This window comes from Primulina tabacum, chromosome 16, assembly GCF_025594145.1.
Source record: "Primulina tabacum isolate GXHZ01 chromosome 16, ASM2559414v2, whole genome shotgun sequence".
Classification (NCBI taxonomy): Eukaryota; Viridiplantae; Streptophyta; class Magnoliopsida; order Lamiales; family Gesneriaceae; genus Primulina; species Primulina tabacum.
This window is the reverse complement of record NC_134565.1, coordinates 35,025,540-35,038,842: the sequence shown is the minus strand read 5'-3', so window position 1 is coordinate 35,038,842 and position 13,303 is coordinate 35,025,540. Positions and strand designations below refer to the sequence as shown.

General features: G+C 35.9%; 3 protein-coding genes across 6 annotated transcripts; 1 reads left to right on the top strand and 2 right to left on the bottom strand.

Moving 5' to 3' along the window:
* Positions 1 to 477: 477 nt before the first annotated feature.
* Positions 478 to 5,220, bottom strand: LOC142530138 (aspartic proteinase 36-like). 2 transcript variants are annotated; one of them, XM_075635932.1, is made up of 11 exons: positions 5,039 to 5,220; positions 4,651 to 4,934; positions 4,100 to 4,229; positions 3,720 to 3,967; positions 3,111 to 3,338; positions 2,240 to 2,402; positions 2,023 to 2,096; positions 1,845 to 1,941; positions 1,492 to 1,558; positions 886 to 957; positions 478 to 797 (listed from the first exon to the last, which is right to left on the bottom strand). In XM_075635932.1, the coding sequence occupies exons 2-11, from the start codon at positions 4,884 to 4,886 to the stop codon at positions 619 to 621; spliced, it is 1,494 nt and encodes a 497-aa protein (XP_075492047.1). In that variant the 5' UTR covers positions 4,887 to 4,934; positions 5,039 to 5,220; the 3' UTR covers positions 478 to 618. The 2 variants fall into 2 exon arrangements, with proteins under 2 accessions (XP_075492047.1, XP_075492048.1); XM_075635933.1 differs by lacking the exons at positions 478 to 797; positions 886 to 957 and having other exon boundaries at positions 1,736 to 1,941; positions 4,651 to 5,220.
* Positions 5,221 to 5,554: 334 nt separating this feature from the next.
* Positions 5,555 to 10,267, top strand: LOC142530137 (argininosuccinate lyase, chloroplastic). Of its 3 annotated transcripts, none has more exons than XM_075635931.1 (7): positions 5,555 to 5,951; positions 6,113 to 6,376; positions 6,770 to 6,886; positions 7,398 to 7,546; positions 8,521 to 8,812; positions 9,295 to 9,459; positions 9,731 to 10,056. In XM_075635931.1, exons 1-7 carry the CDS (start codon positions 5,649 to 5,651, stop codon positions 9,767 to 9,769), a joined length of 1,329 nt encoding a protein of 442 aa, XP_075492046.1. In that variant the 5' UTR covers positions 5,555 to 5,648; the 3' UTR covers positions 9,770 to 10,056. The 3 variants fall into 3 exon arrangements, with proteins under 3 accessions (XP_075492046.1, XP_075492045.1, XP_075492044.1); XM_075635930.1 differs by having other exon boundaries at positions 9,558 to 10,056; XM_075635929.1 differs by having other exon boundaries at positions 5,556 to 5,951; positions 9,815 to 10,267.
* Positions 10,268 to 10,499: 232 nt separating this feature from the next.
* On the bottom strand, positions 10,500 to 12,755 carry LOC142528549 (uncharacterized). Its single transcript, XM_075633589.1, has 5 exons — positions 12,546 to 12,755; positions 12,342 to 12,382; positions 12,212 to 12,263; positions 10,929 to 11,107; positions 10,500 to 10,804 (listed from the first exon to the last, which is right to left on the bottom strand). Exons 1-5 carry the CDS (start codon positions 12,690 to 12,692, stop codon positions 10,687 to 10,689), a joined length of 537 nt encoding a protein of 178 aa, XP_075489704.1. The 5' UTR covers positions 12,693 to 12,755; the 3' UTR covers positions 10,500 to 10,686.
* Between the last annotated feature and the right edge of the window lie 548 nt (positions 12,756 to 13,303).

Sequence of the window (13,303 nt, the reverse complement as noted above, 5' to 3'; positions counted from 1 at the left end):
TATTTAAACTTTTGTTTCCAAACACTCTTTACTTTTGTTTCTCATCCACTTCTTCATAATATGTAAAAGAATCACGTTAAAATAAGCAGAAACTCTTCCAATCACACCTTCATTATTGAATAGCTTTCTAGAAAAGCAACGAGAACCATATTTTTTTACACATGTTTTTTGTTTTATTAAAAAAACTTAAATATATGGGAGATTGCGGCATAATGATTGGTTTGGAATGGAGATGGTCAAGGATAATCAAGTAAAGTGACCATTCTGCTAAAAAAAACAACCAATAATCTAAGTGGAACACAGTTGCATTTGAGGCATACAAAATACACATTTCCTGTCTCTGAAATGAATTAAGACCGCAAACTAAAAGTAATTACAAAGAAACAAGTTACAAAAATGGTAAAACACTAAAGAATGATACATATAACAATAAAACTATAATGATTGGTTTGGAACGTAGATGGTCAAGGTTAATCAAGTAACGTGACCATTCTGCTAAAAAAAAAACAACCAATAATCTAAGTGGAACACGGTTGCATTTGAGGCATACAAAATACACATTTCCTGTCTCTGAAATGAATTAAGACTGCAAACTAAAAGTAATTACAAAGAAACAAGTTACAAAAATGGTAAAACACTAAAGAATGATACATATAACAATAAAACTATAATCACACTTATTATTATATGCTTGTAAGGATCCTCAAAATGTGCTGAATTAGCTTCACCAAGTTGTCCCGCATTGACAAATTCGGTTTTATCCGTACTACTGGTGGATACGTTTACAGACGACAAACCTATTACAAGATACGATGCAGTTAGGTTCGCAGATTATGGCGATTGATCGAAGTTTGAGATTTAGAAATATGGTGTCATGAAACTTACAGTCATGATTAGCCCATCCGATCCTCTGACTGGCTAAATCATATACAACGACCTTATCTTTTAGGACAAGATCTGCCATTGATACAAATCTGTATTAGTTCTCATTTCAATGAATAGCTGAGAAAATGAGAGAAAAACAAGGATTATAAATATTCACATATATATCTCAATCCTAAGATAGGAGGGTCTCTTAAAGACCAGGAACATGTGAGTCAAGATTTAGTTGAACTAAGAACTCATGCAGAATTGTACCAGAAAACAAACATCACTGAACACGCTCGAATGAGATTTAATAATATTGTGGACAAACAAGTTTAAGTTCCAAGCCAGTCAAAATCGATTGTGAGACTCGAAAAAGGAGGGTTGAGATATTTCTCAAAATGATGAAATAAAACAGATTTTTTTACTTCTTTCTTTCTTCCACACATTCCCTCGAAAACCAGGTAATATCATATTTTCATTGGTGCTCGAGACTACCAAAAAAAAAAATCCAAATACACCAGATTTTTTCCGACTTAAAATTTATGAGCACAATAAGTCGTAACACCTAACTAGTAAGTAGTAACATATGAGAGCTAAAGAAACAGTGTAATATACACTTCATACCTCCTAAAATTGTAATTCCTTGACCCTGAAACTTCTGAATGCCAATGCACCACATGGCTGCACCAGCCTACACAGACAAACACGACACATTCGATGTTACATTTTGTTTCCTGACATATCTTCTCTTACATTAAAGAAAGGGTGTAATTTCAAAAACGCAAAATGCTTGATAAGCTTACAGTAACTCAAGATTTCAAGATTCATATAAGTGATTTTATCTTTAGTTATATCGCCAAAATCTTACTTGAGTAAGTCTAAACTCTGTAAGGACAACTAATATTCGCACAGCCCCAAACATGGTTGAGATATGTCAAAATTCCAGGAGTTCCAAATGATACGATTTGTAGACTTACGATAGAATCCTGCTTCAAAAGGTAGTCTGGAGGGTTTAGTATCATTGATGCACCACCAGCAAAGTTAAAACTAACTGTAGGGAAGATTTCCGAGACACTATAGAAAGGAATGTATATACAAGAATAAGCAATGGCAACTAACACAAAAGATATGTGACGACGAGGTTGAAAGAAAAACCTGGAGACAGCTAAATAGCACTGGTTTCCCTTTGAAAGAATAGGACGAACAGACTGTGAAACATGTTGCGTAATCTGTAAAAGATAAGAGATGCTGTATTCTGAGTATCATGTGATGTAAATTATTACATAAACATTCTTGAAAATGACAAATTCAATGTTCATGATATGTGAATACCTAGTAGTATTCATTTCATAAACAAACAGAAATAACATACAGCGGCAATAAAAGGATCATATGCCTCTTGTGCAAGGTAGCTCAATGTTGTTCCTGAGTCGACTATGGTTCCTCGGTTTTCGGATGTTGCAAATACGGACGGATTAATGGATAATGTCTGCCCATTTACAGCAATGCTTTGTAGATTTATGTTGTAATGTGGCCTGAGAATTTTAACATGGAAACAGTACTTCAAAATGCAGCGAGAAGGTGGCACATTTAACTTAATAAATTGATGAAAAATCGATGACATAATGCATTAGTGAACATTTATCAGAATTTTTATGCTCAATTCACTTTAAATCACCCCTTTAACGTAGAGATCTATTTTCTGTCGGAACTTAAACTGACTACATTTGAAGGCGTCGACCATGGAATAAAGGATTTATGGTGTCAAATATGAATCCTAATAATCTGATGTTCATCAAATCTAACAATATGAATGAAGAAAACTGATCAATCACATCATTCTCCATGAATGACAACGAGTAGAACTATGAGATCACTCCTTTCATTCTCAGGTGATGGTGGGATCCACTGTTCAAGCCTTTTTCATGTTTTTCCTAGGGGTTTGGAGAAATTTGCAATCCTTGGGATTTCCCTAATACTCCCTTCCCAAAAAGAAGAGTCGACAAGCTTTTGTGAGAAATCAAATATAAAATCCTGGGATCATACATCACATTACATATAACTTTTTTGAGATTTACTGAATGGCTTCCTCTAACATGTTTGTCTAAATGTTTATTTCTATATGGATTTTTCTGGTAGACCTTGTCAAAATGAACTCGTAAATCCGGTGCATTTTGCTGTTTCTTCTCACCACATTCTCAACATTTAAAATTTAACAGTTAAAGTAGGAATAATATACTAACTGTGACGGAACAAGAGGAGTGTAAACAAGATTAGGGTCCACGATCTGACCGAGCACCAATATACCGCCCCCACCATTTCCTCCTTTCAAGCAATGGGAAAATGAATTTGGGGTAACTCCCTTTGAAGAAAGTTGTGAAACTATAGATAAACCATTCCTTCCAAATCCAAATATTCCATCGACTGCCCTATCAGGCTTCGTTAGATCCCCAGTCTGTGATGTGCTACACCTGTTCAAAAAACAAAAAAAATCAATGCAACTTAGTCAACCAAAATATAAAACTATGCAGGGACTGTGTGATCTGAAACAACCCCACGGGTCCAACTGCTTTTGGTAATATTGGTGAAATTGACGTAATTATACTATGTCATGCACAATTTTGGTAATATCCATGTAATTATACTATGCTATATACGTAAGGCATCTCTTGTAATAGTATCAGTCTTTTATTAGAATAAAATAGGATTCTCCATTTGGCAGCAGTTTTTCTTCTGATTTTATAATGGTTTTCCACTTAAATATGTGCGTCTCCGTTTGTTTGTTTTACCTTTCAACAGTTTTGTTTGATGTTCCGAACAGAATATAATAGCGTCTATCAACAAGATCTCACCCAAAAACAACAAGCGCTGAAGCATTTGAAGTCAAAGAATTCCCGACCACCGTGTCTAAATACATAGAATCTTGTATAAAATATCCCGACGTCCCACTACCATCACCGTACTGAAACTTGTATCCGCAGCGATTCTGATCCAAACACAAAGAATCAGAAGATTGTTCTCCCAAAGTACACCTTTGGTCCGAGCATGAGATCGGCTTCGCGGTTGATGAGCTGGAAGGATCGAAAAACTCGAGCTGAATCTGTTGATGGGCACTTAATATCAGTGAAATTACATCCTCCAGACTATGCTTCCACAGTAACACAAACAAACATAGTAAAGTTCAAGAAAAACTAAATTGATAAAGAATTTCAAAGCAAAGGAGAATCTTTACCGGGAGTCCACTCGATGTGGGGCAACCAGTACAGGGCTTGCAACTGACCCATAACACATCACTCCCAGTATCTATCTGCACATAGAATTCTTTAGGAGGATTCCCCAACTTAACTTTAGTAAAGTATAACCTACAAAAAAGAAAGATTCACCATCCCAATATTGAAGATTAATATTAACAGACAAGAATCTGATAGGGCTACTTCAAGAAATGTATGAATCATTTCAAATCAGAATAAAGTTGGCACAAAAATCAAATTTTTTTTGAACATTATCATTCACTAAATCATTAACCTCAAATACACTATACTATATCATCTTATACAGAAATGAAGAAAAGATAAAACCTTAAATTTTAAAAGAACAAGGATTAAAACCCATAAATCCATGAACAATGCAAACATCAACGAAAACAGAATTTAAGCAAATCTTTTTTCTTTTTCTTTTTTTTAAGCTCTTATGCACAATTACAAAGTTTGACCAACTATCCCTGCAAATACTCGTACACACGTCTTCAAAAGAAAGAAAAAAAATGAGAATCTAGGTACATACCCAACAAGAAAAGGATCGTAGGTTCCTCCAACATGAAAATCAACGACAACTAGAGATTGTTGCTGCAAGAATCTGCCATGTCTGATTCGATCACTGTCTCTGAGTTGACCCAGCTCAATCCCTATGTGGCTCGCCCTCTCCAGGGTCAACTTCACGCTATTCCATTCACCAGCAACCGCCGTTACCGCCACCAAAATGGACACAGCCACCGCCACAAAAATCCTTTCCGCCGGCATATCCTGTAAACCCCTCTCTTTATTCCCTTGGTCAAATCAATACAACGGCTGTAAATCCATTTATACAAATATATATTTAGTGAAAATGCTGTAAGAAAACAGGAGTGTGAGCTAGCGTATATATACGTGGGTGTGCCTCTGTGTGTATATACCATATGTTGGCATTCTTCAAAAGCAAAAAAAGTTAGTGCGCATGTATATACATAGATACATATGTGTGTGTGTGTTTATACCATATATTTCACAAATTTGTGGGTGTATTCTTGTGTGGTTGTGTGTGCAATGTGAATTTAGACAGATGAACGAGGAGCTGGACAGCACGGCCTACCGAACTTAGCTGTCTGCTGAGTAAGTTCGGTAATTGAAGGCAATTTTTTAGAAATTAGATAAAAAAAATTGTACAAACTCAAAAATAAATAATACTTATTTGGAAAAAAAAAGACATTTTTAATCATAAACTTATATCGTTTGACTCGTAGAATAAACGGGTTATATCTATCTAAATCCATTTTATTGAACAACCCTAACTACGGTACTCTAGGTCAGTACGGTATACCGTACCGTACCCACCCATACTCGTAAACAATGTGATTCATTTATATGAGAGTCCATGACTAGGTTGAAATACATGCGAGCAAATATATAGATAAGCCTAATAATATAAAAGTCAATGGTTTAGATTTACTTAGAATTTGAACAGATGGTATCGATTTTGTTTTGCAAACCTTAACAGCACTCAGAAATTTGTATTTGGCCTTTGAAATGGAGTCAAGGCTGTTCTCAGACACTCTGCACCTGTTCCCATCCTTCTCCAAACCCCAGCTCCTCCCTACCCCCATTACTGGAAGCCCTAATTTACCTATCTATTCAATCCACCGCCGTTCCTTCTCGCCAGTCGCCGCCGTGAAGATGGATTCCAAGGAAGTCAAGCTCTGGGGAGGACGATTTGAGGGCAGCGTCACCGACGCTGTAGAGAAATTCACGGAGTCGATCTCCTTCGATAAAGACCTTTACAAGCATGACATTATGGGCAGCCGCGCTCACGCGTCAATGCTTGCTCGTCAGGTTCTTTTTCATCTTCATTACCTGCAAATGAATGTATTACGGTTGCTTCCTGTCGAGTACCACTTCAAAATCGATCTGTTCGTTTTTTTTTTGTTTTACTGTAACACGATTATTTTGTACAAATGTTGCTTTGGTTGTCTTATTGTATGATGTCATTGCAGGGATTAATTACGGAAGACGACAAGAACTGCATTTTGAAAGGTCTTGTTGAGATTGAGGGACAGATTGAGAGAGGAGAGTTTGTGTGGAGGACGGACAGAGAGGATGTCCACATGAACATCGAAGCAGCGCTTACTGATTTGGTTGGCGAACCTGCAAAGAAGCTTCACACTGCTCGCAGTAGAAATGATCAAGTTTGCACTGACTTTCGCCTCTGGTGTCGTGATGCGATTGATAATGTTGTTATGCGTGTTAAGCGCCTCCAGGTTGGGTGACTTTTTGGCTCATTTTACTATATCACAACTGCATCGACTTTAATGAGATTCCCATTGATAGTGCTCTGTTGAGAATTCAAACTAAAACTGTCTTATTAAGGCACGCCATTTAGAATCAAATCTGTTATTCACCTAAATGATTTGTGCTACACCAGTATTTAGTACAGCTTACTTTTCCTGACGGAAGTTTTAGTTGACATTGTTGTTGCAGTTTTTTCTAAAGACCAGTTGTCAATTTTGGCGTATCATTTAAACAGTTGTAGCATGTGATTACTCATCAGGGATCACCTGTCAATGTTTGTTTAGTTTTTATTAATCTGGCATGCCTACAGTGTAATCAATTTTCACTCCTCTTTCTCGGATACATTTCTTTAAAATCTCCAGGTTGCGCTGGTGAAGCTAGCTCTGAAAAACGAGGGATTGATAGTTCCTGGTTATACTCATTTGCAACGGGCACAACCTGTTTTACTGCAACATCTTCTTCTAGCATATGTCGAGCAGGTTAGTTGCTTCATTTGTGGAGAACTCGGCCATTCTATCATTTCAAACATCATTGTTCCTGAAAAACTTCCTTTCTATTTTCATTATTTTTTATTTCACTTCGACGTTAACTTTTATTTTTAACTTGTACATGTTGGCCTTTTTTAATTTTGTTCTTACCCCAGAACAATTTTTTAGTTAGAATTCAATTTTGACTGTTTATGAGTATGTATATGTCGCCTGGGAATATTGGTTTTAATTAATAGATTGTGGGACAAATGAAATTCTTTTGTAAACTAGCCAAGTTTTCATGCCTCGGGTGTTTGATTCCATTTTCCTTTTGTTCTCGCATTCCTGGATATTTCCTACCTTTGTGCTCTATGCATATTTCCATAAGTTTGCCTCTTTATTTCATAAGTATGTAGTTTTTTTGTGGCTGAGAGGATAGTAGATATATTTATCTGTAATATATGCTCTAATCTCATGCTCAACTGACATGATGCTAATCATTTGTGAAACAATTATGTTGCAGCTTGAACGAGACGCAGGCCGTTTGCTGGATTGTCGAGAGAGAATGAATTTCTGTCCCCTGGGTGCATGTGCATTAGCTGGTACTGGCTTGCCCATTGATAGATTTATGACTTCTGAGGCTCTGGGTTTCATTGCCCCCTTGAGAAACAGGTATGGGCCATATCTCATGGGTGCTTATTAAATATACATTCAGGTCATGTCCCTGTACAGGATGTCTTGAGTGCCTGTACATGCTCCATATTTGTGATTTCATTCTTTGCTAGGTTTTGAGAAGCCAGGTTTAGTTCAAAGTTCAAACTAATTGAGATGCCTTATTGGTACTGAAATGGCCTTCTAAAGCTGCCATGTGCAATTACACAAAATATTGGCTTTATAAAATAAGTAATAAGTTAAAAATTCTTCGGCTAATGTTACCAGTTTGAGAGATGCTATAGAATCTACTTCTCCCTGATTGTTTGGGGTGTAAACTTTTTGTTTTCATTGATTGGGTCAAAAATATTTTCCAGAATTTCTCGTGAGCTATGATCAAGAGCTCAATTTTCTCATGTGAACAACATATCAGTCATAATTTGTGAAAAAAAATTGTATGTATTAGTTATGATGTAATATTCCCTTCATCCCTTTTGAAAGTCATTTTAAATATACTTGTGATTTGTTTGTTGAGCTATGGTTAGTCAACTTGGCTAAACTTTCTTAATTGGTGAACAATAGATAATCTATCTTCATTGGTACATCTATAGTTCAAAGGTAAAATGATCCAAAGCCAAACTCATGGAGCGAAAAGAATTGCCCTCAGGCAGTTGTTCCAATGTAGTGAATACCCTTCTCCGGTTCTTTTACTTCTTTTGGCTCTATTTCAAATCAGTACAATTTACGGAAAGTCTGTGAGCCAACTAATCATTTACTCACTTGCATTGGCCAATTTGATCCATGGTTAGTATGTAGTGGATTCCAATTTGTACCTTTTCTTATCCTAGCGAGCCCAAACTTTTTGTTTGTGATTATTTCCATTGATGCAATTTAAGTTTTAACATTTTGTTTTTGGAGTTCCATTTATGTCCTTGTATGACCCCCTTAAGTATTTGGGTTTCCAAAATTATTGGTGACATTTTCATATTAAATAGCATCGATGCAGTTTCAGATCGAGATTTTGTTATGGAGTTCCTTTCTGCCAATTCTATCACAGCCACCCATCTGTCTCGGCTTGGTGAAGAATGGGTATTGTGGGCATCAGAAGAATTTGGTTTTCTTACTCCTAGTGACTCAGTTTCAACTGGAAGTAGTATAATGCCTCAGAAGAAGAACCCTGACCCAATGGAACTCGTCCGAGGAAAATCTGCCAGAGTTATAGGAGACCTGGTTTCACTTCTTGTGTTGTGCAAGGGTCTTCCTCATGCATACAACCGGGATTTACAGGTTAGAAATCTAACAACTCAATTACCCAAAATGAAGTATTACTCGTCCAGCTCGACTGCTTTCTCGAATCTCAGCTTGTCACCTCTTTCGAATTACAATCTCTCTCTTGCACATCAATGTTAACTGTTTCTCATGTCGTTGGTTTCTTTAATGTCATTTTTCCATCATCATATGTTTTTTTTTTAAAAATAAATTTCATATGGTTTCTAGTACCGCTTCATTACTGGTGATTAGAAGTCTGACGTGCTATTTCAATTTATTTTTATTTTTATTATAATTCCTGTGAGGAATTTTTTTTGGAGAACGACCCACCCTCTCAAAACTAATTATTAAATATAAGACATTCTCAAAACAATTCTGTATATACACTTTTTCTTGAGGAAGTTCATGAATTGGAAAAAAATCAAATCATAAAGTTGAACTTTTAACTATGCCGATCCTGTAATTTTAGAGACAGCCTGAATGTTTATTCTTTAAACCAGGAAGACAAAGAACCTGTATTTGACAGTGTCAAAGCCATAGTGGGAATGCTTGAAGTGTCGGCAGAGTTTGCGCAGAACATCACCTTTAATCATGAGAGAATTCGGAAAGCTTTACCTGCTGGTCATCTTGATGCCACAACACTTGCAGACTACCTTGTCAAAAAGGTACGTGACACATCATTTGATTTGATCCTTGCTGAATATCGTCAAACGTCATTAATATCCAACATTGATGAAATTGTCACATTGGTCGAGGATACAAGGAAAAAGCTATATTTTGGAGCTGGAAACTAACGTATTCTATGATTTCAGCAATCTGAAAACTTGAAAACATCTGGTGGATAGGAATGCTACTAATGATTTGTTGATCAAAATGACCAAAACTTGCTCATCTCCTCGTCTATTTTATTGTTGTGATCTAACATTTACTTTATAGGAGGTCGTGCACCGGATGAATTTTTGGTACCTTCAGTAAGCCTGATATTTGAAATCCATTTTAACAATAATATCAACCAAGCAGGGAATACCTTTCCGAACTTCTCATGATATAGTTGGAAGGTCCGTCGCCTGGTGTGTTTCGAGAAATTGCCAGCTTTCGGACATGAGTCTCGATGAGCTAAGAAGCATAAGCCCATCATTTGATGAGGATGTCTACAATTTTCTCGGTGTCGAAAATGCAATAAAAAATTTCAGTTCTTATGGTTCCACTGGCTCAGAATGTGTGTCTATTCAACTCACATATTGGGTCGACAAACTCAGCATGAGCAACAAAGAGAAGTAGTGTTTGCCCACAAGGAAAAAGAATCAAGAACTTGATTGTGTCGCAGGTGGATGCCGGAAGGAAATTTTGCAAGCAACAGGTGGTTGTAAAATTGTCTGATGAGAATAGTATACATTCTGGAGCTTTATTTATGCTATTGTTGGAAATTTTATTTTTATATTTTGACTATTAATATACGGTAGTATTAATGTTTCCACTATATTCTTATGGCTTACGGTTGAAACTTAAAAGTAGATAAAAATGCTTTTTTTTTTCTGTTCAATCACATGAAAAAATGGCTCAAATCTAATACGATCTCAAGAGAAGAGCATCATTTTTCCAAATTTTATCAGCTAATTAACTAAATCCTGCGGCTTCCGCTCCTCACAAGTCCTCCCGCCACAGCAAAAATAACAATAAAAGGAAATAGTAAACACGATCAAGATTGAAACCACTTGGTGTAAATTTCTCTCGACAAGGCATTAACATTTATTTATTTAAAAGTCTCAGCAAAAGAAAAAATCAACGCTGAGATTGTGAAATATAACAAGAAATTAACAATTGTTCACACGTTTATGTCGTTCAACTCGAGCATAACCGGTTTATGATTGTTTGATTTGCGTCGTCGTTCCTTATTTTTCGTCAAGTAGAAGGGATGTGCAGGAAAGAAGGGACAACAATTCTTCTTGTTTTGCTGAACCAAAACCTTGCCATCTAATCCTACCCATTTTGTCAATCAAGAATATGTACCTGCACAGCATCAGTCACAGTTAATTATAACTAAAATATACTTCAAAATTATTTGATTTATGCAATCAGGTGAGAACGCTTCGAAAACGAGATATGATGAAAGAACAAGTAAAATTCCACGTACCCAGTAAGAAGGTTTAATATTCTAAGCTCTTTTCTGAAGTAATAGTGATCACCAAATGAATAAACTATCTGCCTTTGCAAAAGGTCTTTCGTTCCTCCAGGTTTTGGCTTCCTCATGATTTTCAGAAGTAGTTTCTTGATAGCATTACGACTCAATAGCCATGAATCTATAAAGGAGATCTGCAACAGAGAAGTTATAATCATAAAAAGATAGGAATCACTCCTCAGATGACATTTGGCTAGAAAAAAAAATTACGGGTTATTGGTACCAAAGTGTCATACTGCCAAACATGAGAGATTTCATGGGGTGAGAGATACGACCATGCCATTCAATATTTACAGCAAAATAATAAAACAGTAAACATGATCATCACACAGTACATCTATCCCTTGTGCAAGACTATTGAAGACAAATAACTTCACACCATGCATCACATTTCCATTTTCATGTAAAGATTGAGGAAACAGGTAACTTAGAAAACGGCAAAAAAGTGTAGTAGGCAATGCTGGGCACCTCAGAATGAATTATTAAGGTGTTTGGACGTTCTATTACTTCGAACTTTTGAAACTACTTTAACAAATTCTTTTTTATGAGCATACTTAAAAAAGAATTTTTGGAAGTTGATGAGATATTTTGATTTTAGACACTGGTTTGTATGGTTTTTGATGTATGATGGATCTTTCATTATTAAAAACATATGATTGTGGGTCTATATTTTTGGGAACAATATAGTGACAGTGACAGAAATATAATTCTTAAAGCAGATTAAGTTGATTGATCGTTGATGGTTGATAAAAACATAGTGCTAATCGGTTTTCAAGTGGATAGTTACCAATTAAAAACCCAAACAGAGACTATAAGCTTCTGCCAGACAGAGATGGTTCAAAGCAATGATTTTATGCATGGCACAGCCTCACATAGCATGATAAAGCACCAGATTAATAACCAAAGTTTTCCTGTTGTTTTCCGAAAGAAGATAGGCGAAAAATCAAGCAACATTCATTAAACAAACGAGAGAGTTAAATTACAAATTTAGTGCAAAAATATTTTTCTTCGCTTTAACATTTGATTCTTTGACAATCAAAAGTATCAAAAGATTAAGGCTGCGTTTGGTTTGGATGATAAGATAATGAAATGATTAAGAGAGAAATGATAAAAAGAATGATTGAAGTAGAAATATAATATCTAAGAATAAAATAATATTATGTTTGGTATGATGGATAAGAATGTGATAATTAATAATTTTTTGATGAATTGACAAAATTGCCCTTCTATTTGTGTGCCGGCTTCATCTCAGGCATGTCCGCAAAGTACCCTCTATTCATCTCATCTTTACTGTCCTAAATTACAAATAAAATCGTTCACACTTAACCAAATGCAGCTTCATCACACATGAATTTTCAAATTACTCACAGCCGAGCACGTTCTTTCTCAATTGCCTCCTTACTTCCAATCTGTGGTCCAAATAACCAAAAGTGGATACTCCTTAAACAACATCAATATAATTCCATCAATAAAATCACTCGAAACGGATTCAAAACCAATCCCTGTAATCGTGATTTGAATTCATGGGACAAAACCAAATCTTGAAGGCGAATCTGTATGGTTTCAACTGACCTGATAAATGTCGAGGGACCGGCAGGAGCTCCATTGAGATGTATTCTGTAAAGGGAGAACTGGGAATAGCTTACTTTCTTCTTTGATACAGTTTCTAGCATAAAATTTTACCGGTGATGAACACAGCAGTCTCTTCGACCTCAGCATCGTCGATGTTTTCCCCCCCCTGTAAACGAATTCTTCCCAAGTGAGCTTCGGAAAGAGAGAACAGGTGAATGAGTTGGGCTTATAGACTGAAGTAGCCCAGACATTTCAAGCCCGACTGCAGCCCAGGTCGTAAGCCTTAAGTAGCCCAGACATTTCAAGCCCCGTTGAAGCCCAAAACGTGTCGAAAATATTTTTATTTTTCGGGGTTTTGTTTTACATGGTGATTTAAGGTTAAATGATTTGTTGTATATTAAATGCGTCACATCTTTTCGAATTAATTTTGTACCAATTCATTTTGAACGAGATAATGTATAACATTAAGTAATTGATTGAACTAAATGTTTGAAGTTTGACAATTTCAGACACAAGTTCAGAATAATCATACCTCCTGAATTTCATTCTTATATCAAAACAGTATCTGATGATACATATAATATTGTACAAATCATATGTGACTAAGATGATATTTGCTTGAAACGCTCAACCTTCTCACAAGTGTTGAAATGGACTAGTATAGGTGCCCCGACTCAAAAAGAAGCCAAAGAAGCCAACCAATAGATAGATAATGTAAAAGATTACAATGATCCTTGATCTTTTATATGCAAAAAATT